Below are 27,118 nucleotides of genomic sequence, written 5' to 3' on the forward strand. Positions count from 1 at the left end.
TTGCTTAGGTATTTTGTAGTGGATGGTGTATGTTTTTTTTTTTTTTTTTTTTTTTTTGACGATAAAATCTGCATTTAATTTTTGGTTTTGAAACCCCCAACACACTTTTTCTCCGAAAACACGTTTTGTCGTGAAGGTGCGGTGGATATTCTCCAGTTAATATCCCTGCAACTATTTAAATTTTTTTTAACATCTTGGTGTATATGTTATATGACGATGTTACACTTTGATCTCCAACAATAGTCAACATAGTTATAAATGGTAAAACATGCTCGTTTCTCATTGCTCAAGATTTTACAGTTGAAATGAAATGTGACCCACGGGTTAAGTTGTCTCTGTACACATTTATATCGAGTTTCAAAAGTTTCTTCAAGGCCCAATTATACCCTCTTTCTTGGAACTCTTCCAAGTTAAATACTATTTCGACACAGTGGTTTAAAACAACCTCTTCTAAATCATCTCACATGGGTAGGATTATTGTTTTTCAAATGTGGTTTAATATATATATTTTTTGTTCCCACGGTGGACCTATGTCCTTCGCTACGATATGTACGTGTGATCGTAAATTATTCAGCATTTTATTACAATAGTCACGAAAATTTCCACCTGGACCGCTCATTGATTTTCATTTTGCTGTTTTGGTTTTTATTGTTGTTGATCACGATTTTTTCATTAAATACTCGTCTCCATGACAGTTCTCTAAGTGTAATTCTAAATCGTTGACACTTTTGCATAAAACGTCACAAATAATAAAATATATTTTTCATATGTTTCACAAATTCTCGCTCATTTTTTTGAGACATTTTTAAGACTTTTTTAAAAATATTACAAAACGGTTGTTATTATTCTGCGATTTTTTGAGTATTTGTCTTTCTTCCAATCCATTCAATACATTATTAATGAAGTCAATTTCATGAAAAATTAAGAAATGTTTTTTTTTTTAACAAATTAATTAGTACATTTGACTGCAGTAATCCTCATGTTGACTATGCAAAAGCTTGCTAAGAGACATCTGCATATAATAATTCGATATTATCATATTACAATAGTTTGGAGTGCGTCTTGTTATATTCAGAAATTTTGCCATCCCTTATACACACTCCATATTGATGTAATTTGAAATACATCAGTTTTGGAGTATTTCTACGCTAAATTAAGAAATAGTACCATCTATTAGTTCATATTAAAGCTTGCAATGTCAACAGCCCCATAAAAATTTACCGTGATAAAATGTCAATATACCCATTACATATCTACTTCTACATTATAGATCGAGAATTGGAATCTGCATTGTATACCAACATAAAAGGTCGACCAATAGAATCAAATTAAAGCAAAAGTCTTTCCAATTTTGGAACACGTGTCACAAAATTGTCATACTGCTTGCCTTTCAAAAGATTTTTATTTATTGTTATAGATACAGTTTTCAAATTTGTAATGTCTGACGAAATTCAGTACACAAATAAATGTACTAAATTATATTGAAATCGGTTTACATTTGGATATAGCTCCTATGTATATTTTCGGCCGGTTTCATGTATTTTATGCACCAAACACGATATGTATGTCCGATTCTGGAGAGAGTGACGCAATTCAGTACATAAATAAACTGATACATTTTGTTGAAATCAGTTCAAATTTGGATATAGCCCCCAAATATATTTTGCTCCGATATCACAAATTTGATGCCATAAAACGATACGTATTTCCGATTGCAATAAAATTCAAAACGAATGGCTGAATTTGGTAGAAAAATAAGTATTATATTAAAATCGGTTCACAGTTGGATATAACTCTCATATATATATATATATATATATATATATATATATATATATATATATATATATATATATATATATATATATATATATATATATTATATACATATATATATATATATATATATATATATATATATATATATATATATATATATATATATATATATATATGTATATATATATATATATATATATATATATATATATGTATATATATATATATATATATATATATATATAAAAGAGGAAAATGTTTGTATGTTTGTTTGTTTGTTTGTAATTTATGGACTCGAAAACCGCTGAATAGATTTTCCTGAAAATTTCCATATATACTGCAACATCGCCTGAAAGTTACATAGGCTATATACATTTTTGAATTTACACTTGGAACTGGAGCATCAGAATCGGAGGTACCTCCCACAAAATTTAGATTTTATACGCACATATCTATTGATTGGTTGAAGATACAGTCTCCAAATTTGGAATACGTAACGGAATTTGGAACAAAAATAAGTTTGACAATTTATATTGTAATCGGTTCAGATTTAGATATAACTCCCATATATATTTTCGACCGATTTCGTTCATTTGATGCCTCAAACACAATATGAATGTTCGATTCCAATGAAATTTGGAATGTGTGACGGGATTTAATCCGAAAATAAATTTGTCAAATTATATTGAAATTGGTTCAGATTTGGATATAGCTCCCATATACATTTTCGGCCGATTTCATGTATTTGGTGGACCAAACACGACATGTATTTCCAATTGTAATGAAATTTAAAATAAGTAACGGAATTGGGAGCCAAAATGAATTTGTCAAATTAAATTGAAATCGGTTCAGATTTGGATATAGCTCCCATATATATTTTCGACCGATTTCATGTATTTGATGCACCAAACACGCTATGTATCTCTAATTTCAATGAAATTTGGAATATGTAGCGGAAATTAAAACAAATATACATTTGACAAATTATTTTAAAATCGGTTCAGATTTGGATATAGCTCTCATATATATTTTCGACCGATTTCATGTATTTTATGCACCATACACGATATGTATGTTCGATTCCAAAGAAATTTGGAATATGTAACGGGATTTTGATTAGAAAATAAATTAGTCAAATTATATTAAAATCGGTTCAGATTTGGATATAGCTCCCATATATATTTTCCGCCGATTTCACATATTTGATGCACAAAACACGATACGTATTTCCGATTTCAACGAAATTCGGCATGAGGGGCTAAATTTGATACAAAAATAAATTTGACAAATTATATTCAAATACGCTCAGATGTGATTATAGCTCCCATATATATACTCAGCCGATTTCACATATTTGATGCACCCAAAGCGAGAAAGACAAAATCTGGCACCAGAAAAAATTGCCAAATTATATTGAAATCAGTTGAGGCCGATTTCATACATATTATGCACCAAACACGATATATATGACCGATTCCAAAGAAATGCAGAATGTGTGGCGGAATTTGGTTATAATAATTAATGTGATAAATTAATTGGAAATTAGTGAAGATTTGGATATAGCTCCCATATATATATTCTCGGCCGATTTTACGCACCAATTTCAATGAAATATGAAAGGTGTGGCGGAGTTTGGTGTAAAAGTAATTTTTTTAAAATTATATTTAAATCGGATCAGATTGGGATATGATTTTAATAAGAACCATTGACCCACAACGCCTTAGGCTAACACTAAAAAACAACACAACAATTTATTTAAAATACGCTTATTACGGCGAAGCATGTTGCTATCTCGAATTCACTAATAGCAATAGAAATTGCCACTCTACTTAAAAAAATTGCAGTTTCCTACACGCTTGGTATTTGCTATGAAATAAATAAATCAGAAGGACCAACCCTTCGTGTATGCATGTCATGTTACTGCTTTTGTAATGATTTTGTTTATTAACGCATTAAATTAGTGCAATATTTTTTTTTAATTTTTAAAATTGTTTTTCTTTATCCGACATATATTCGTAAATAAAATTTTGAATGCATATAAAATCAAAAGGGGTAGCGAAGCGCACCGGGTTCAGCTAGTATATATATATATATATATATATATATATATATATATATATATATATATATATATATATATATATATACTATATATATATATACTAGCTGAACCCGGTGCGCTTCGCTACCCCTTTTGATTTTATATGAATTCAAAATTTTATTTACGAATATATGTTGGTTAAAAAAAACACATTTAAAAAAAATTTTTGCACTACTTTAATGCGTAAATAACCAAAACCATTAGAAAAGCAGTAACATGACATACATACACGAAGGGTTTGTCCTTCGGATTTATTTATTTCATAGCAAATACCGAGCGTGCAGTAAACTGCAATCTTTTGAAGTTGAGTGGCATTTCTATTGCAATTAGTGAATTCGAGATAGCAACATACTTCGCCGTAATAAGCGTATTTCAAATCAATTGTTGTGTTGTTTTTTAGTGTTAGCCTTAGGCGTTGTGGGTCAATGGTTCTTATTAAAATCATATCCCAATCTGATCCGATTTAAATATAATTTAAAAAAAATACTTTTACACCAAATTCCGCCACACCTTTCATATTTAATTGAAATTGGTGCGTCAAATATGTGAAAATAATTTCCAATTAATTTGTCACATTTATTATTGTGACCAAATTCCGCCACACATTCTGAATTTTATTAGTATCGGTCATATATATCATGTTTGGTGCATAACTTGTATGAAATCGACCGAAATATATTTGTTAGCCAAACCTCAACTGATTTCAATATAATTTGGCAATTTTTTCTGGTGCCAGATTTTGTCTCTCTCGCTTTGGGTGCATCAAATATGTATATAAATGGGAGCTATAATCAAATCTGAGCGTATTTGAATATAATTTGTCAAATTTATTTTTGTACCAAATTTAGCCACTCATGCCGAATTTCATTGGAATCGCAAATACGTATGGTGTTTTGTGCATTAAATATGTGAAATCGGCGGAAAATATATATGGGAGCTATGTCCAAATCTGAACCGATTTTAATATAATTTGACTAATTTATTTTCTAATCAAAATCCCGTTACATATTCCAAATTTCTTTGGAATCGAACATACATATCGTGTTTGGTGCATAAAATACATGAAATCGGTCGAAAATATATATGAGAGCTATATCCAAATCTGAACCGATTTTAATATAATTTGACAAATTTATTTTGGCTCCCAATTCCGTTACTTATTTTAAATTTCATTACAATTGGAAATACATATCGTGTTTGGTCCACCAAATACATGAAATCGGCCGAAAATGTATATGGGAGCTATATCCAAATCTGAACCGATTTTAATATAATTTGGGAAATCAATTTTCTAGATAAAATCTATCACACGTTTCAAATTTCATTGAAATTGGGGATACGTAGCGTGTTTGGTGCATCAAATGAACGAAATCGGTCGAAAATATATATGGGAGCTATATCCAACTCTGAACCGATTACAATATAATTTGGCAAATTTATTTTTGTTCCAAATTCCGTTACGTATTCCAAATTTGGAGACTGTATCTTCAACCAATCAATAGATATGTGCGTATAAAATCTAAATTTTTGGGAGGTACCTCCGATTCTGATGCTATATCTCCAGTTCCAAGTGGAAATTCAAAAATGTATATAGCCTATGTTACTTTCAGGCGATGTTGCAGTATATATAGAAATTTTCAGGAAAATCTATTCAGCGGTTTTCGAGTCCATAAATTACAAACAAACAAACATACAAACATTTTCCTCTTTTATATATATATTCGGCCGATTTAACATATTTTACATATTAAACTCAAAATGAGCGACTGAATTTAGTACCAAAATAAATTTGCCAAATTATATTGAAATCGGTTCAGATTTCATATTATATAGTTGTTCGTATTAATGCTTGCAATGTCAACATCCCAGTCAAAATTTATCATAGTGAATTTCTCGTGTCAATATCCCCATCAAAATTTGCCGTGGTAAAATGTCAATATACGCATTACCTATCTACTTCTACCTCGTTGGAGGAAAGGTTTGTTTCCGAGAACCGCCGACCAAATAGAAGTTATACATGTTTCAAATAACAATTAAAAAACATTAAATCAGACAGGCCGAATTTTCTCCCACCAGAGCCATAACGAACTACAAACAGAAATTTTTAGACAAGTATTTTAAAAAACGTGACTAAAACCATTAAAAGATTAAGTACCGCCTTTTATTACAAATCCACGGAAAAAATGTGTTCAACCACCGGAGCTAGAGCACGCTAAGAATTACAAATACATCTTTTTTAACAAATATCTGAGAAAATGTGGCAATACTCATCAAAATATCGAATATTGGGAGATACCGTTATGTGGGGGTTATACCAAAACGTTCAATATTTCATTCTCAATACCAGCCACAATACAAACTATTGTGCTAAATTTTAAATTTATACGTCCAATAATGTGGGCTGCATTTTGATTTCAAATGACAGGTAGGAGGGTCCAGCAATTGAAGTTCCCTTTTTTGCCAATAATGAATGCCAAACGAATCAGATGAGGATCAAACTGAAGAATGGAATCCACAAGGACTCTGATGGATAATATTCCCGTCGAAAATATTCAAGTTCAGAATATTAAAATAGCTCATGTCGAAGGTCAAAGACAGGACTCAGGTGAACTATAATTTCCAACGGTATATTGTGGAGTTAAAAGTATAACTAGTTGAAAAGTTGATAAAAAGTATCTTATTCAAAGCATATTCTACAAAATATTGTTCTTAGAGTTTACAAAATACAGTTTGTTCTTTTTTAAAGTTTACGAATATCTTGCTTGAGGTTCTGGTGTAGGTGAAAGTCGTCTATATTAAAACCACTTGTCCAGGAGTAACTTCCAGGTGTAATTCCGTCCCTGGTGCTAATCCTCAAAAACCCCATTTGACACAGTAGACGTAGACTCCAATTGAAAAAATACTGTCTTACGCTGGTGCTGTTCATGTCGAGAATCAAAAGAGTTGGGCGGCTATTTACATGGCGGAAAGTAGAGCAACAACTGCAAATGGTTTACACATAGTTGGAACCTTTACTACACCAAGACCCTTCTCTAATACAGATGTTGTTGGAAGGAATAAAAACAATTAATTTGTGTGATGGAAAGAAAGCAAAATTTGAAGTTCTTTGTATAATTTGAAATTTTTTTTCTAAATAATCAGATTCTGAGAGGTTTTTAAATGATTAGACCTTTCGAACGTTTCTAGCGATGTTACATTAAAGAAATGTGTTATCCTGCGTTTTGTGGAAACTTGGTCATTCCTAGAATAAATATTTACCTTCAACAATTTCCCAATACTATCACAGGACTAAATCGGCACTAATTTTCATACCGATATATTTATTATTTTTTCAAATATCACGACTATAGATAATTCGAAAAATTTGGGCATAAAATTGGCCGTGATCAGAACTTGGGGCATGATGAACATTTCAATTTAAAAATTATACAAATCAGTCCAGCCGTTCGCAAGTGATTAAATTACCAACGAACGACATTTGATTTTTATATATTCTTCTTTTTCTATATCTAAGAAAGAGGAAAATGTTTGTACGTTTGATTGTTTGTTTGTAATTAATAGAATCAAAAACTGCTGAACAGATTTTTCTGATAATTGTCAAATTTGAAAGTTACATAGACTATACAAATTTTTGAAATCCCACTGGGCATTAGTTTCGGGAACCTCCAAAAAATTTAGTTTTTGAATGTACATATTTATTGTTATAGTTACAGTGTTCAAATTTGTAATGTGTAACGATATTGAAATCGGTTTACATTTGGATATAGCTCCTATGTATATTTTCGGCAGATTTAATGTTTTTGACACGACATGTATGCCATATTCCAATGAAATTTGGAGAGAGTGACGCAATTCAGTACAAAAATAAACTGATAAAATTTATTGAAATCAGTTCAAATTTGGATATAGCCCCCATATAAATTTTCCTCCGATATCACAAATTTGATGACCTAAACACGATATGTATTTCCGATTCCAATGAAATCCGCATTTTGGCACAATAATAAATTCGCCAAATCATTTCAATACAATTCAAGATATAATCCGTTGATATTTTGATGTAGTTCCCACATATAGTTTTGGTCGATTCCACACATGTTTTGTACCGAAAACGATATGTATGTCCGATTACAATAAAATTCGGAAAGAGTTACGGAATTTGGTACAAAACTAAATTGAAATCGTTTCGGTTTTTAACATAGCTCTTATATGCATTTTCGAAAGATTTTTTGTATTTGATGCACTAAGCACAAATCATATTGAATTCTAAACCCATCACTCCTTTGCAATGATATTAGGGTAATGGTAAAATAAATACACAACAATTTAATTGAGGCTACGATTATTACGATGAAATATGTAGGTTCAGTTGTATTGCTACCTCGGATTCCTCCAATAGCTACAGAAATGCCGTTCAAAAGAATACAATTTTCTATATGCTTACTATGACAATTAATTACACCCAAAGACAAACTCTTCGTGTATGCGGACTAAATCTGTCATGTTCCTGCTTTACCTGGTATGTTCACGCGTTTGTAGATGTAGCGATTTGAAGGGCAAACATAAAACTTTCGTAAATAAAATTTTCAATGCATATGAAAACTAAAGGTGTAACGAAGCACACCGGATTCAGGTAGTATATATACAGATTGATTACTTCAAACTGACAGAAACTTCATCAACTGTACCGTGTCGAACCGATCTTTCCTCCTTTTTATATTCTTTGTCTGTTACTACAATATTTTTTTACAATGTGAAGATGATCTCATTAAATTCGCAGAAGTGTTGCTTTCTCTCTATCATTTTTTTTTACAAACTCGAAATATTTATCGGATACCCCAAAAAGCATATAAATTAGTGATCAGACTAAAATTACAATGCGATTTAGCGATTTTCGTCTGTCGATCTGTTGAAAACACGATAGAGTCTAAATTATTTAACAAAGTAACTTGATTTACTTTCGGCCGATTTCATGTATTTTATGCACCAAACACGGTATGTACTTCCGATTCCAATAAAATACAAAATGAAAAGGTGAGTTTGGTAGAAAAAAAATTGCCAAAATTTACTGAAATCGGTTCAGATTTGCATATAGCTCTCTCTCGGCCGATTTAAAATATTTGATGTAGCAAACATGATATGTACGTCCAATTCCAATGAAATTGAGAATGTGCGACTGAATTTAGTACCTAAATAAATTTGCGAAATTATATTGAAATCGGTTTAGATTTCGATTTGATAAAACAAGCACGATATGTATCGAGTCGGAATTTTGTACGGAACTTAATTCGAGGAGTTATATTGAAGTCGGTTGAGGTTTGCATATATATTGCCTATATATATTTTGCCGGATTTCAAATCTTTTATGCAACAAACAATATCTGTATATCCGATTCCGAATTTTGTTGTAATCGGACATATATACCGTTTTTTTTTTTTTGCAAAAAAAAAAAAAAATGTGTGAAATCGACCAAGACTATATGTGGGAACTGCATCAAATTCTCAAGGGCGAATTTATTGTTGCGCCAAAATTCGAATTTTATTAGAATCGGATATACACATAGTGTTGAAATCATCCAAAAATATATATGGAAGCATATCCAAACCTCAACCGACTTCAATATAATTCCTCGAATAAAATTCCTTACAAAATTCCGTAACACATTATACATTTCATTGAAATTGGGGATGCGTATCGTGTTTGGTGTATCAAGTATATGAAATCGGCCGAAAATATATATGGGGACTACATCGAAATCTAAACCGATTTCAATATAGTTTGCAAATTTGTTTTGGTAGTAATACAATCACTAATTTTTAGTTTGATTGGTATCGGGCATACATATCGAGTTTAATGCATCAAATATCTGAAATCTACCGAAAATATATGAGGGGGCTATATCGAAATCTGAACCGATTTCAATATAATTTGACATTTTTATTTTTCTACCAAATTCAGCCATTCATTTTGAATATTATGGGAATTAGAAATACATATCGTGTTTAGGGCATCAAATTTGTGATATGGGAAGAAAATATATATGGGGGCTATATCCAAATCTGAACCGATTTCAATAAAATTTATCATATTTTTTCGCACTGAGTTGCGTCGCTCTCTCCAAATGTCATTGGAATCGGACATACATATCGTGGTTGGTGCATGAAATACATGAAATCAGCCGAAAATATACACATAATATAAGCCTTTGTGCCAAATAGGATAAGTGTACCAGTAGTCGGCACTTTAAGAATTTTCGATTTTTCAATATTTCAACATTTTCAGTGAAATATTTGAATTGCAGAAAAATAAAGTTGTTCAGATTCCAAATTTTGTTTAGTTTTCGAAATAATAAGCAAAAATTGAATTTGTTTTTTTTTTTTTTTTGGCAAAATTTGCAATTTTACTAAAATAAAGTCTAAGACACTGGCGCGAGTAGACGTGTTTTGCTACACCTCCTCTAAAATATAAAAATACTTGGTTCACATTCATTTGTTCTGAAAACAAACCTGGCAACCCGTACAAAAATCAAATCCTGTGTATAAAATTCATAGAATAATAAGTGCGCAAGCTTTATAAGCTTTATAATTTACGTATCCGCATTATACTACGGCAAAAAAAAACGAAAAGTAATATCAAAACAATAGAAAACAATTGAGAGAACCATAAAAACGAGAGTGAGTGTCAAACAGTCTCTCAAAAAAACATGGCTGAACAAAATGAATTGAACTATACTCAGGTTAACATTGATGGCCAAAATGAAGGCGTGGTAAGTGAATTAAGAGCACCAAAACGCCTCAGGGAGAGCCTCTTTCAAAATTCGCTTGGGAACTTATCGAAAACACCTCGTTCATCCGATTCCCCTTTCCGCATGATGCAAATACTTCAAAACCGTTTCAATAAGTTGTCCGATCGCCTTATGGGACCGTTCAAGATAATGCTGATGGAGACAGAAAATTGTATTTTAAGCGAGGAAATATACAGAAATCAGAACTGAGTTGAATAATGTAGTTGATCGAGTATCAGATCTAGAAAAGGTCACCGATGAATTGACGCCTTTAAGATCAGACATAGATGAAATCAGAATTCAGTTGTTAAGGCAAGAGAACGCCCATGTCGCTGCTGAAATACGACTTAATGATATCCCATATTATAGAGATGAGAACCTCAGAGAAGTTTATAGAACTATCTGCAACTCAATGAATATAAATACCCCACACCTAAATTCTATATTTCGCTTGCAAAATAGAAATAATACGAGAAAAGTAAATTGACCGGATGCTGTCATAATTGCAAAAATTTATTGCGGGCCTTTGCGGGCCATAAAAAGGCCAATAACAACAAGCTGTGCCTTAGTTCCATTGGATTTAGATCAAACTCGCAGTACTTTATAAACGAAAATATATCGAATATGAATTACCAATTTTTGCAAGACGCTATAAATCTGAAGAAAAAGGGCCTGGTGCAATCAGCGTATACCATTCGGGGTTTTGTATATGTTAAGCGACACAACAGCAAAGAACCAATATTCATTTACCACCCAAAAATCATCGATGAATGTCGTGCTATGGGCCAACAACAACAGTCATCATATTTTTTTTTTTTTTTGTAATTATTTGTGTCTTTTACTATTTGATTTTAATGATATTATTACTTTTTACAACTTACTTTTGTTTCCAACATACTTACATTTCATAACTTCCTCTACATATTTCTCCCTTTGGAAGATACAATTTTTACAGATACCAAATCCTTAGGTGTAATAAGGAGTTTAGTAAAAATCTCAGCCAATCAAAGAAAGGGGATAAAAATATGTCATATAAATTCGCAAAGTATTTTGAATAAAACAGATGAATTTAGATACATTTTTGAAAATTCAGGTGTAGATATTATATGTCTCTCTGAGACATGGCTTCACTTATCAATTCCCGACAGTTTAATTAATTTGCAAAGGTATACAGTATATAGGTCGGACAGAGGACGACGTGTGGGCGGCGTTGTCATTTTCGTTAAAAATACTTTATATTCTCGGTTACGAATCAAATTAAGTGAAGGTGATGAAATCGAACACATTTTCATCGAACTAAAGTCTAACAACGAGAAAATGTTGATTGGTTGCATATATCGACCCAACAACAACATTAGACTCCATCAACTTGAAGATGTTCTGGAGAATGTTACAATGGGATATAACAAAGTTATTATAACTGGAGATTTAAATTGTAATATTCTTAATGACGCTTCATTAACAACCCTTATGTCATCATTTGCTTTACATGCTCCAAATACAACATGTCCTACGCACTTTTCAATGACGACCAGTACTCTACCTGACTTATTTTTCGTCATATTCTTATGTACGATCAGTGTTCAGCGCCATGTTTTTCCATGCATGACATGATCTTCCTGGTTTACGACTTTAATATAATGTAATCCTTTCAGACATACACCGTTCGGGACTACCGAAATTTAGTTATGATATTCTGGAGGAAAAATTCTTTCATATAAATTGGAGCGATATTTATGGTCTTATTTCTGTTGATGACCAAGTAGAGTTTCTTCAAAAAATATCCTTTCCCTAATGACACTGTTCCGATTAGAAGCAAGATGAATAAATCGAACACCAAGCCCTGGTTTAACTCCACCATAAAATCATATATAGCCAAAAGAGATAGAGCTTACTCAAGGTGGAAGCGATACAAAACTCCAGATCTCCACGAAGAATATCGGTCTGCACGAAAAATGGTGAACAATGAAATTAACACAGCAAAAACAGAATATTATTACACAGGTTTTAACACAGCGGTAAATTCAAGAAACAAATGGAAAGTCATTCACATTGGTGTAGGAAAATCACAGACTCTTCAGACATTTCATGTAGATGTGGACGAGCTAAACAAAACGTTCACAAACATTCCGACAGTTCAAGCTAACTCCTCCTTCTACGGCTCTTACGTCGAAAACTTGGATGGTCTGTCTGGTGAGAGAAAATTTGAGTTCCGATGTGTTACCAATGACGAAGTCCAATACAGCTTCAGACAGATAAAATCCAATGCAATTGGTGCTGATTATATTGATCCAAAATTCATACGGATACTACTTCCTACCCATCTTCACATACATTTTCAATACAATTTTGAGTACTAGCATTTATCCAATGGTTTGGAAGCATGCAAAAGTAATTCCTTTGCCCAAAACAAATACTGAATACCGACCAGTATCAATTTTATCTTTCTGTTCAAAAGTTTTTGAAAAGTTACTTTATAAACAAATGTCAGAGTACATACAACGAGAATGTCCATTAACAACAGCTCAGTCTGGATTTCGAGCAGATCATAGCTGTATTAGTGCCTTAATTGAAGTTTCGGAGTCGGTAAGGAACGACATAGAGGAAAATAAAGCAGTTTTATTGGTATTGCTTGATCACTCAAAAGCTTTTGACACTGTTGATCACAATAATCTTTGTTTTAAGCTACATCACTTTTACAATTTTGCAAACACATCAACAAGACTCATAAAATCATACTTATCGGATCGAACACAATCGGTAGTATCAGGTAATTCTAAATCTAAACCATTAAGAGTAGAGAAAGGAGTTATCCAGGGTTCCATATTGGGTCCACTCCTCTTCTCTCTATATGCTAATGACCTTCCGCTACAACTTATTCATAGTAAAATACACATGTATGCGGATGATGTTCAAATCTATATTAGTAGCCCGGTAAACGGTATTAATGACTGCATCCAAAAACGTAATGATGACCTCGGCAGGGTAGGCAATTGGGCAAGAGCAAATTGACATTTCCTTAACTCACAAAAATCCAAGTGTCTTTTTATTCACAAAAATAAAAACCTACAGATAGATGATATTAATATACTTGTCAATCAAGAAAGAATTTCACTTGTTGCCAGTACAAAAAACCTTGGTGTTGTATTCAATTCTTCTCTAACTTGGACAAATCACATTAATATGGCTATAGGACAGACTTATTCAAAATTGCGAATATTATGGCTTTCCCACTCCTTTACTCTGCCATACATAAGACAACTTTTGGCTAAATCTTACTTGATACCAGGGTTAATATACGGATGTGAGATCTTTGCTTTTTGTGATGCACATAGCCTAAATAAGTTAAATGTGGCTTATAATAGCATTATTCGTTATGTGTATGGTTTAAGTAGAATGCAGCATATTAGTCAATATTCGGATACGTTATATGGGATCAGCTTATAGTCCTTCATTAAAACCAGAGCACTATTATTCCTTCATAAAATAATATACAAACTAACACCGAAATACCTATTTGAGAGGATCAGATTTGCAACGTCGAATAGAGGAAAAAAGTTAACACCTCTCAAACGGCGGTGTCTTGTTTCGGAGTGGGAATTTTTTATTGGCTCAATACGCCTATGGAATACATTTCCATCTGAAATTCAAGGTATCAGCAACGTATCTATATTTAAAATAAAATTAATGAATTATTTTCATAATTTGGAGGCAGTTATCGGAGTGTAAGCATTTTAATATTTTGTCATTGCTTTTATGTCATTATTGAAAATACTACTTCTATTTCACATTCAAAAATTTCAATTAATGTTTATATAAGCTTAATTTTATAATTATCGTGCCTCATTTACATAAAATCTTTTATTTCTTTCTAAGTTTAAGCGGATATTTGTTTGTAATTATAATTCCTTCACTATAACTTATAAGATGTTAATCTTGTTGTGTAGGAACGAATATAACAATAAATAAATAGATATATAGTAGTTTTTTGCCAGTAGTCGGCACCATTTTCCAATGCTCGGCATGTCTATTTGCCAATAGTCGGCATATGGTATTTCTGTAGAAAATATTATTTTGTATATATTTTTATTTCAAATAGTATAAAACAATGCTATATTACTAATTCACAGTTTGATACAGAATTTGAAAATATTTTTGCTTTTAAATAGTGTTTTGTTTAATGATCATTCTAAACCAAATATAGGTAGAAAATCAAGAATAGTATGATTACCTTCAGTAACGTATGGATTTTCAATTGAAATAAGAATGAGATTTAATAAGAAAAGTAAAACGTACCTTTCTTATATTTAGAATCTGTGAATTAATCTCTTTCCTTTAGATAGGCAACATTTTTTCCAAAAATAAAAGAAACTGCCGGATCAAAACTATTTTTTAATTGAGTAGTTTTTGAATTATTTTTTAATACTTTTCTCAAGTTTTGGTGAAATTTTAAGTAATATATATATATATATATATATATATATATATATATATATATATATATATATATATATATATATATATATATATATATATATATATATATATATATATATATATATATATATATATATATATTGGGTTATCCGATAAATATTTCGAGTTTGTGAATGAAAGTGAGAGAAAGCAATACTTCTACGGATTTAATGCGATCATCTGATGATCATTGTAAAGAAAATATTGTAGTAACAGACAAAGAATATAAAAAGGAGGAAGTTAACAGTTAATTAATTAAGTTAATTAAGATTCTGTCAGTTTGAAGTAATCTATCAGTATATATACTGGCTGAGTCCGGTATGCTTCGCTACCCCTTTAGTTTTTATATGCATTGAAAATTTTATTTGCGAAAGTTTTATGGTTTTTGAATAATAGTAAAACAAATTGACAAATGCGTGAACATACCAGGTAAAGCAGGATAGGAAACTGTATTCTTTTGAACGGCATTTCTGTTGCTACTAGAGGGATCCGAGGTAGCAATACAACTGAACCTACATATTTCCCAGTAATAGTTGTTGCCACAATTAAATTTTTGTGTATTTATTTTAGTTAGTGCATCAAATATAAAACATCTTTCGAAACTGTATATGGGATCTATATTAAAAACTAAACCGATTTCAATTTATTTTTGTACCAAATTCCGTACCTCATTCCGAATTTTATTGTAATCGGACATACATATCGTTTTCAGTGCAAAAAATGTGTGAAATCTACCAAAACTATATGTGGGAACTACATCAAAGTCTCAACGGATTATATATTGAATTATATGGAAATAACTTGGCGAATTTATTATTGTGCCAAAATTTGAATTCCATTGGAATCGGAAATACATATCGTGTTTAGGGCATTAAATTTGTGATATCGGAGGAATATTTAAATGGGAGCTATATCCAATTTTAATAAATTAAAATCATTGGAATAGGACGTAAATATCGTGTTTGGTGTATCAAAACATGAACATGAATTATAAAGAAACAATCAAACGTACAAACCTTTTCGTAAGACTCTTCTCACTGTGATTACAAACAACCGAAAGAAAATGAAAGTCAAATCGGACTAGCCGTTCTCAATTGATGAGTTACTACACATTTTTTATACCATTTTCTATTTGTGTAAGAAGCAGATATGAAGTTGATGAGCAATTTGCCATTTATCTTTTTATATCTTACCTCCTTGATCATCCAGAGCCACAAGGGTTCGAATCCCCGCTTCTTTACTCTGAAATATAAAATATGATAAAAAAAATTAAACACGTATTTCCCTGATATAAGCAATATAAAAATGCAAGGAAAACAGTATCTAAACAAATCATTAAGCAATAATTTCTCATTTCTTTTTTTGAGTTTACAAATTCAATATATTTAAAGCGTAAAAGTCCCTTATACTATTGTGGCTTTATAATGTGGTTGAAATTGTTAGTATGACTACACTTAGCCCTTATGTCTTAGGGCAATGAGTAGAGTTTTGACAACAATCGTTACAGAAAAAAACTATTTTTATATGAAAAATCCATTACATTAAAAAATCACAATTATTGCATTATATCTTATAATTTATCTAAATATATATGAAAGAAAGTTGTGTTAGTTACTACGCTACTTAAGAACCGCTGGACTGATTTTAACGATTCATACAATTCGGAATTGTCTCCTGTCCGAAAAGGATAATATCCAAAAAAAAAAAAAAAAAAAAAAGCGAAAAATGTGATATATTAACATTTTCATTTTGACTTTTGAAATGTACAATAGTAATGTTTTATTTTGCATGATTTTTTCCATTTTGACTTACTTTTTTCGAAAGTACATTTGTGGTGTTTTTTATATTTTATTTTTGAATTCGAATATTAATACCAATTTATTTAATTGACTTGATTTCTTGAGAACTGAAATTGATGTGCAATTTGCCATGGAAGTGTAGTACCGAATTATGTGGTGGCGAAAAGGAACAGATGATATCGAAATAATTTAACACGGTCACACCTAAGTTAAAAGATAATTACTTTTCAAAATCGCTAAAAAATCACGAAAAAAGAGATCTCATTGATAAAATTCTCAAACCGGGAAAAAATCAAAAAAAAAAATTTCAATGGAATCGAATTTTAAAATAATAGTACATTCTATTGACAAACTTTGTAAGGATCTTTAAACATTTGCTGTAAAAAATCAGCGAACAAGTTGAAGATTTTGTCAATTTGTTATTCTTCTTTTGTCAATTTTTTTTCAATTTGTATTATCATATTGAATTCAGTGGATTTTTTTGTGAACAAAATAAAGAATAATTTTTCACTATATACAATTTTTCACAAAAAAATGAAATAAGTGCGAAATACGATGTTAAATGACATCTACCTTTCAACTCCAGGGCCGACATCGTGGTTCAGCTGGAAGATGCGAACACATTAAAATAAACAAAAATTACCGAAATTTCAAAGCGTGGACCTACTTCTTTCATGTGACAATAATCCATTCAATGTCAGATCAAAATGAAAAATTCTTTGGGATTACAATCAGTAAAATACCAAATATAAAGGGTGGAAAATAGTAGAGCGAATGGGACTCTTAGTAAGAAAAGGATTTCTATCCTTCCAGAAAATTTTCCCAAACATTCAAGATACCTTGAATCGCTTTTGCAGGTCATGATATCGATCATAACTCACGGATAAGGGTACAACCCGATTTCATATTTATATAACCATCGTATAATTTAAGCTATTTTTGGGGGTCTTGGCCAATTTTTCATATTTTGGCCCTTATTTGGCATCTTTGTTTCTAAGGGGTAGAGAACCTCTTCGCATAAAATTTGAAATTTTCAGAGTAGGGCCCATATTGGTCTTGACCACATCCATCAATTGATTTGGCTAAAAAATTGTATTTATGCTACCCTGAGGTAGGGAACCATCAAACAGATAATTGCCACATAGGAATTTATTTAAGTAAAGTCCCCACATTGGAGTATCCCCAAGTCTGGACTTTATGGGGTCTCCAACTTACAATTTAAATGGCAAATAAAATTAATTCCCATCTTACGGTAATGGGTGTAAAATAGCAATATAACTGATTTGGCCTGTATTTGTCATGTTGGATTATAAGGGGTGGAAGAAAGTTTTCAATGTAGGTCGATATTTCGGAGTATATAAAGGTACCTCCTAATTTTACCATATTTCAAAGGATTTGGCTAAAAATGTATATGTGGGTGGAAATCTTACACAAAAATTTCAACATATCTACGAATTTTATAATTTTTTTCCATGTAATAATGCCCCCTCAAGTCCACCTTTTGGTGGACAAACAGACCGATATGGTTAGCGGGACTTATAAGGACTCTAATGCACAATCTGATGTTCCACTGAGTTTAAAAAAGTAATTAGCTTTGGCTATTCTTAAATCATTCATCCCTAAATTATGAGGTGTACAAAATACAGTAAATTCCAAATTACTGCACATTTGACTGGAAAATTTTGCTGCGATTTTTACCATACTAAAAATTAATTTCATCCCTTACATGGGGATAAGATTGATTTATACTTTTTAATGGATTTGTATAGCTCATCCACACATTTGATGTCCACGGTTTAAATATGGAAGCCCACGGCTTAAATATGGGTACAGGTATTTTAAAACACTTTAAATCGACCAGTACGTGAACACTTATATCAGCCATATCTGTGAATAATGGGGGCTTTACGACAACAGGATCTGCATACGCATTGGGACGTTCAAATACGAAATCAAAAGCAGCTCCGTTGACTATATCGCTAATTTTATCAAAATACAGAAAATAGGGAGGTACCGTTATGTATACTGAAAGAAAAATCCTTCGTTGCATCAATGAACCGGTTTCGTTGATTTTTTTTCATAAATGATACATGGAAAATTTCATATCAATCGAACAATAAAGGCGGTCTGCATTTTGTTCATAAAAATACATGGCAGACCGTCAGACTTGCCGACATGCATAAACCGACTCAGAACGTGATTTTATAAAGATCATCCAAGAAAGTAGGGTTTATCTCGCGTATTTCTACCTGCTACAAACAAATGCACAACGACAAATTACCCACTACCATAATGTGGTGTAGGTATTAAGAAGTAAAAAAAGCAAAGGTCGGCCGGACCGAGCTTTTAATACCCTCCACCATTTTCATTTCACTGAATCAAGGAAGAATTTTCATTATATTAATGAACAATTTCGTTAATTTTACATTAATGAAACTCAATGATACTTTTTCATTTATTCAATGAACCTCTACGTTGGTTAAATCTCTACGTCAGATAATGTGGTCTGCATCGTGATTTCAAAAAACAGACAACATCATAAAATCAACATAGAATTTTATGCCGATCACGAATATATATATATATTTTATGGAGTCTATGACTAATACATAGAGGTGTTACAAACGGAATGAGAAATTTTATGTGTCCTCCTTCTCAGGTGGAGGATATTACAACAATAATGGGATTAAGCCATAATATTTTGCAACAACTGATCAAGTGTATGTGTTGATCAAGTATGTTTGTTGGGCCTGACATCAGTATTTCGAGGAATTACAAACGGAACGACGAAGTTAATATACCCTCCATAGTATGGAGTATCAAAATACCAAACACTGAGAGGAGTGGAATATTTTAGGCTCTTCAAAATAACTTAAAAAATATTACATAAAATAGACTTTTTTGTCATCCAATTTGAAACTCCTCGAAATAAAAATAATAATGTCCCTCTAACTCTTCGTATGCCTGTTAAAATCACGGTACTTTTGGAATGAATTGATATACAAGTTTTAAGTTATTTTGACCCTGTTCGTACGTCCGTATTTTGTAAACGGGCAGAATTCATACCACTCTTGATAGCATTGTTTAGTTGAGAAGGAAAGAAACATTTATGTTCGGATATAATTTTGATTCTGATTTTATTTCACAATTTTTATATCTTACTAGCTACTTGCACTAATCTAACTTAGCCTACTTCAATTCTAATAATGCATATCATCAATGCACATAAAGGGTTGTTTTGTCCCTACGCAAGAGGTGGCATTTCTTTATGCTACCTAGTATCGGCATTGCTTATTTGTGTGTGAACATTTTCAAATTCTTTATTATCAGCGCACGCACAAAGATTTTATTGCCTTTCGAACTTTCCAATACTTCACAATGCATTAACGCTTGTCATTTTTTACTCAAGCACTTATCATTACACATAATCAGTTTTCCTAAAAACACATCTTATCGCTGAACATAAACATTTGCCATAAACATACAAGATTCTATATTATACTAAATCAATATCAATTCATATTGGAATATTAAACTTACTCTGTTCGTATGAACATTCTCCCGGGCGGCAAATAATTTATTTATATCTCTTGGGCCCGAGGAAATTGGATAGCTGCTATGCGAATAGTTTTTATTTCCTTTCTTATAAGTAATATAATTAAAATTATAATAACTGCAATAACCGATGGGAATGATACATGTGCCGATATATGATGAAATTTCAATCCACTCAATTCCACATTTTCGTTCCTTAAATCTGCAACAATCATCTTTAGCGCAGCTATTTCTTGATTTAGATTAATCAACGCGTTTCCCGGGAATTTAATAGCTTCTTTTTCGGTCGGTCTTACATCCTTCATTAGAACTGAATGACATTCTATCGTTATATTGTTGCGTTCTCGATGTGCATCATCGAGAGAATTCCTTGCTGCGGTAGTTTCATTAGTATTTGCTGTGTGTGAGAGCATTTAAGATGGCTGTAGTAGTTGAAAATGTTTAAAATCCAATAAGGCATGCTTTCTACTTCGTCATAAGCTCAGTTTAAGTTGATATGAGGTCTCAGTGGCGATAATTCACAATTATTAGTGGACGCATCTCTCCAAGGAAAATTACCTTCGCACATTATTTCATTGCCCAACATCTTTTTGCATTCATTTAGCATTGCCTGGGTTAAGAAATAGAAAGGATCTATTTCGAAATTATACTCAATATACGGGGCTTTCACCCGGGGTATCATCACTGTATGTCCCTCTTGAAATGGTAACGGAATAACTTTGTAGAATTGGGATGATTGTCGGTTGAATAGCGGAATCTTTATGTCCAGAACCAATTGCGGTCCTACAAATGTACCGTGACCCGTCATTAAGTGCAAGATATCGTTTAATTCCATTCCTGTACGTTCGCCTGGTAACACATACTTATAAGGAAGGCTCTCTCGAATTTCAATATTTTCATTTGTAATTGTGAGGGGGTTATGAGCACGGTATGGAATTTCCCGCTATTCACATCAATTAACGCATCTATTATTTCTCTTTGCACTTCGTCACATTCCTCAACTAGCTCATGGATCTGTTTGGCTATTAAAAAAAAATCTTATAGATTCTCTATACAGATTGACAGTAGCATCAACTACTGATATTTTTGATTGTCCAAGAGGTTCTTCATATTATTTTCCATAGCCATTCTGTCATCATCGTCCATTACCCCAAATGCCCAGTGTTGAAATGTGCCTACGAATTTCAATGGAGTTCCTCTTTTTTGGCGCTTCTCTTCCTTTATAAATAACCGATTATTCGTTTTAATCTTAGTAATGCCATACTCCACGTTCTTTATTGTAGACCAACACTGTTCTTCAAACGTCTGTTGCCTTGGGCATAATTCCTTTGAAATATGGTTTCAGCTCAAAGTAGATCACTATGTCCCATTAAGACAAGACCATATTAATCTGAGCCATAGGATCCAAATATATTGTGGTGGAACTATTTAGTTCATGAACAGATGATGCTCTTGTAGACATTATCATCAAAAAGTGAATTATAAGTAACCACATCGTTACCGGCTGATTTAGCTTTCTTTTTCCCTCTTTTTCAGATTCCACTGTGCTACGTGATTCGGTATTACCTCCGATTCCTCATAGCGTTTTTAAAGGTCTTTTTAAAACTTTATCTTGTGTCTTTTATGTAACTACTCGCACAATTCCGTCTTTGCCCGGATGAACCCCCATCACTTTCGCCAGTGGCCAACGAGCTGGATGAATCTCCTCGTTTTTTATTATTACAACCTCTGCCACTTCGTGATTTCTTTTTTTCTTTGTCCACTTGGTATGGTTTTGGAACGACGTCAAATACTCCTACTTCCACTTCTTCCAGAAGTGATTCTTTATACGTTGCAGCAGTTTCCACGGCCTTGAGTTCAAAACTGCCAGAACTTCGGAGCCAGAACTGTACTAACTTCATCATATGTAAGGTTCGTATCACCCATTATGCTTTTAAGATGATATTTCGTCGATTTTACAGCTGCTTTGCAAATTCCTCCATTGTGAGGAACTGAGGGGGGAATGAAGTACCATTTTATTTTTTCCTTTTCTAAAATGTGTGCTGCCTTCGTGCTCTTCTTAATGGCCGTTGTCCAATACATGTCGGTTGATTTACCTCTTCTTGCAAACATTCGTCTTAGAGCTGCCAAAAATGCATCTGTTGTAAGTTTACTGACGGTCTCTAAGTGGACCGCTTTAGTTGCCATACAGACATCACAGCTACGTATCCTTTCGTGGACCTTCTTCCTCTTGTTTTGGAGCACTTTATCTGGATCGGACCTGCATAATCCACGCCGCAATGCTGAAAGGGTTGACTCTGCAAGCTGGTAGATTTCCCATCATTTGGTTTCGTACTTCACCTCGAAAACGAGTACATCTTGGGCAACTCCTAATGCAGAGTTTTATTCTATTTTTGACTCCGATGATCCAATATTTCCGCCTTAATATATTCTCCATAAGCTAATTTCCTCCATGCAGTGTATCGATGTGAATAATAATAATATTCCCTGCTAACCTTGACTTCTGGATGAAGATTGGTTGCTTGTGATTATAGGGCAATGATGAAAATTCAAGCCTCCCAGCCTGGTCTAGTTGCGGGTGCAATGCCCCTATTTTGCTCCGATGATTCACTATCCCAGAATTTTTCAGTTGTGCCCTTGATGTAATTTTATAATTTTAATCTCCGCTTCTTCTATCTCTTCTGATGTTAGGTGTTCTACTTTTGTTCGTATTCCCTTCAGGCCTTTTATAAAACGGAGAATATAAGCTGTTTGCGTAGCAATAAAAAGAAAAATAGAAATAATAAAAACACAAAAGGGATTTAGTTTAATTTGTCAATATTGACTTGGATTTTATTGTGTAATATTGGTAATATTATCGTAAATAATATTTTTACCTGTACTTTGCTGGTACGAATTGGACGTAATCCAGAAAACGAATTCTTTGATTCTAATCGTTACAATGTAACGAGAAAAGCGTAGGTGTTGCAAAGTGGCGCTCAATGCTTAATTCGCTAGTTATAATTTTGACATTATCACTTTGTCACAAAGTTGTATTCAAACCAAGTATAAGAATTATAAGGTATCCAAATAAAATTAAATTAATGAGAAAAATAAGAACAATAATGATTCATACTTAACATTGCCGCCAGCCTTGCAACATCTTGCTATGTTGCAATAAAATGATAAAGTATTCAAAAAATATGCTCGGTGAGCCAAGGCAATTTAATATTGCATATAAGGAAAAAATTGGTTTGGAGCTCAGTAATCAGCAGGTCGCGCGACACCGTATGGCTGCACTCAGAAAGAGGTCAAACAGGTTACCTTTCGGAAGAAACCCCAACCAAACATAGTTAGTTGTACCTAATTCGGGAAGCCTGTTTCACTCCTTTATGTGCTTTCACAGGTATTACACTGGGACCTGATTCTTTGATTTCCTCTGAAAGAGGGGCAGGTCCAGTGCTCCCGGCCTGGTTTGGCTCCTTTATATGTTAGGAAGAGAGCGGTGATAGAATGTGGTACATGGGAGTGTCAGCTGCCGATTTGTTATCACTTGTGTATGGGGTAAATTCCAGATGGGGATTCTATACCTCCTGTGATGGATGTAGCCGGAAGTTCTTCTCTCTCCTTGTCGGATATGGGGACGAGATCCTCACAATCAGGAAGAGTGGCGGCCATCATACAAATATTTTCATTCTGTGAAAAGATAGAGACGCCGCGAAGTGAGAAGTACTAACAATTTAAAATGGCCAAATTGACCAACTAGTCTACTGGTCGTCTTACAATTTCGTTTTTACGTAGGCGACACGGGCGCGACCGTCGATGCCGGGATAAACGCGAGTTACACGACCTAATTTCCACGTTGTGGGAGGTAATTGTTTGTTACGAATTTCTATAATATCATCCGTTTGAATATCGCGCTCTAGATACAGCCATTTATACCGTTTATGTATACTTTTTCTACCGTAAGCAGATTTGAGTAGGTACTTTTAATTTAAAATGTCGATTCACGATATTCAAAGGAGATTCATCTCTTAAAGGTTCAGGAGGGCCTAGGATCGGAGACCCTTATCAACAATGACCTGGTGTTAATGCCATACGATTTTCTGGGCAAGATGTATTGCTCTCGTAGAAAAGCAAACCGATACACATACGTAGCCATTTGTTGTTTTACAACAACGCCCTGTAAAGTATTTTCAATCGAAAGGACCTGCAAAATCTATGCCTGTAGTGGCGAATGGTAGAGAAGCCATAATTTGTGGACAGGATTAGTGCATTGTTTACGTTTTCTAATTACCTTACGAATCAACGAAATTGATTGAGGTATTCAATACTGCATGCGTAACATGCAATATTTTTAACAATATTGGTCAGAAGGAAACACGAAATTACACACGCACTTTTTCCAATTCCGAGAAACGAAGAAGTGTTTTACTGCGCCTATTTTCAGGGGAGTAGGTAATGTTAGTTGCAAATGACGTTACGCTTCTAGAAGGAGTTGTGCTAGTAGGGACCGGACCTGTAATAACCCAACCGAAAACTGTTCTTTGGGCAACTAGGGAACCTAAAATATGGGAATGTATACCCGGGAGAATTATTTTTGGATATAAATCTGCACCTATTAATATTTCTACTGGACGACAGTTGAACAAATTTTATCTGCCAAACGTAGATTTGGCATATTAGAAGCAAGTTCCCTGCTGACGGAAATCGAAGGAAGATTGCCTGATATAGGTGGTACAACTAGTGCTGTCATGTACTGTCTACTCGAGATCCTACACACAAAGAACATGATTTTTGCGACATGATTGAAACCGCTTGGTTTACTCCGGAAATTGTAGCATCAGTAGAAATTGTGTCTATACCAAGTCGCTGCTGTAAGCTTTCTTTCGGAAGCAGGGTCTATAAGAGCACGAGCTGTATAGGTGACACCATGATGAATAATGTTGACCATAGCTGTGCCCAGTAGGACTGATTTATTTTGCGAGGTATGGAATACCTGCCTACTTAAAGCATTCGAAGTTTGATCCGAAGAAGTCGAAGGCCTATTTAGATTAGAAGTAGATTGTTGGGGGGAGCGTGGAATACAAATCGATTGAGGAGAAGTCTGTGACGGAGTCGTAGTCATAGTGGAGAAGTGTGTGATGACGTTTATGACATTTGGAGCAATTATGGGAACTTGTACAATTCCTAACATCATGGCCTCGGGATAGGCAATTAATGCAAAGTTTGTGCCGCTTTACTACTGAATAGCGGTCTGCTGAAGTTCGCTTTCTAAATTCTGGGCATTCACGTAGATGATGGATTTGCCTAGGACAGAATACACAGAATTTATCAGAGGAAGATTGTGGAGACCTAGGTGGAGCAGCATTCGTAAAATGTGTTCTAGCTTCATTTTTCTCGGATTTTGTAGTGGAGTCTATTCCCTTTATATCTTTAAGGCAGGTGAGCGTCTGGATTCTTTCTGTCAAAAAGAGATCTAAGTCTTTCCAGGAAGACAACGCTGATTTATCTTTAATACCTTGTTCCCACAGCGTAACTGTATTTTTGGGAAGCCTTTGTAAACAAAGAAAAACTAATATTGGGTCCCAATTGTCAGTAGCAACATCATAAATTGACATAGAAGAGACTCAACCGTTAATACCTCTTTGAAAACCTTTTAAACCTGCGCTAGTTTCGATATCGAGCACTGGAAGATCAAAAAGAGCCTTAAGTTGGTTGTTAACCAGAATTCTAACATTATCATACGCTTCTTTTAATGATTTCCAGGCTAAGCTAAAACTTTTATGAGTAAGTGGGAATCTTTTCACAATTTCTCGGGCGTCACCACTAGTTTTCTTAAGAAGATGGCACAATTTCTCTATATCACTAAGGCGAGCGTTATTAATATATACCGCAGAAAATAAATCTCTAAATGTTGGCCAAGTCAGAATGTCACCATCGAAGACATCTATATCACATGGAGGAAGGTTGATGCTATGTAGGAAACTATCATTCATCGAACCAGTGGAAACATCTGGAAGATTTACTGATTGATGCGAAACACCTGAGACAGAAATAGTTTCCTCAAATTGTGATAAATTTGAACGTGGAGTGCTTGATGGATTCGCTACTCAAGGAGAAGTTTGAGCTTTCGGCGAAGTCCGAAGCTGATCAACTTTCCTGTTTATAGCCGATAACACCTTTACATAAGCTTTAAATGCGACATCGTACTTACTCTCAACCGATGTTAATTCTTCTGCAGAAGAAGAATCAGACGACTGAATGTCGTTCAAAAACTTTTCAAAAAGATTTTTCACTTTACCCCAGAGCTTCTTTGCTTCAGCTCCTTGAATTTCTAAGGAATAAACGTCCAAATCTTCATCCAGAATGGAAGTGAAGTTGGCTTCGAATTTTACAAGAGCATCAGTCTCTCGGATGAAGAAATCGAGGCATATTGAGGGTAAATTTATGTAAGCAATCTCAAAAAATCGAAAAACAAGTTAATTATCGGAGATAAAAACTCAAATGTCAAAAATAAGCACTAGCTTTCGAATTTATACAACCAAAAGAATAAGAAAAAAACCAAATAAAAATGAGAAAAACACCAAAAATCAAAACTTTTGTACCAAATTGCAAATGAAATAAAGATAAAAATCTTATAA

The 27,118-nt window shown here is 33.2% G+C and overlaps 1 protein-coding gene across 1 annotated transcript in view; it reads right to left on the bottom strand.

Moving 5' to 3' along the window:
• The window catches only part of LOC101898901 (synaptosomal-associated protein 25), a 750,023-nt gene that overhangs the window by 324,285 nt on the left and 398,620 nt on the right, over positions 1–27,118 (bottom strand). Inside the window, exon 4 of the mRNA XM_059126630.1 lies at positions 16,335–16,383. Coding sequence (XP_058982613.1) covers positions 16,335–16,383 — 49 coding nt within the window. The remainder of the gene's footprint in view (positions 1–16,334; positions 16,384–27,118) is intronic.

Source organism: Musca domestica, unplaced genomic scaffold, assembly GCF_030504385.1.
Source record: "Musca domestica strain aabys unplaced genomic scaffold, Musca_domestica.polishedcontigs.V.1.1 4, whole genome shotgun sequence".
Lineage (NCBI taxonomy): Eukaryota > Metazoa > Arthropoda > Insecta > Diptera > Muscidae > Musca > Musca domestica.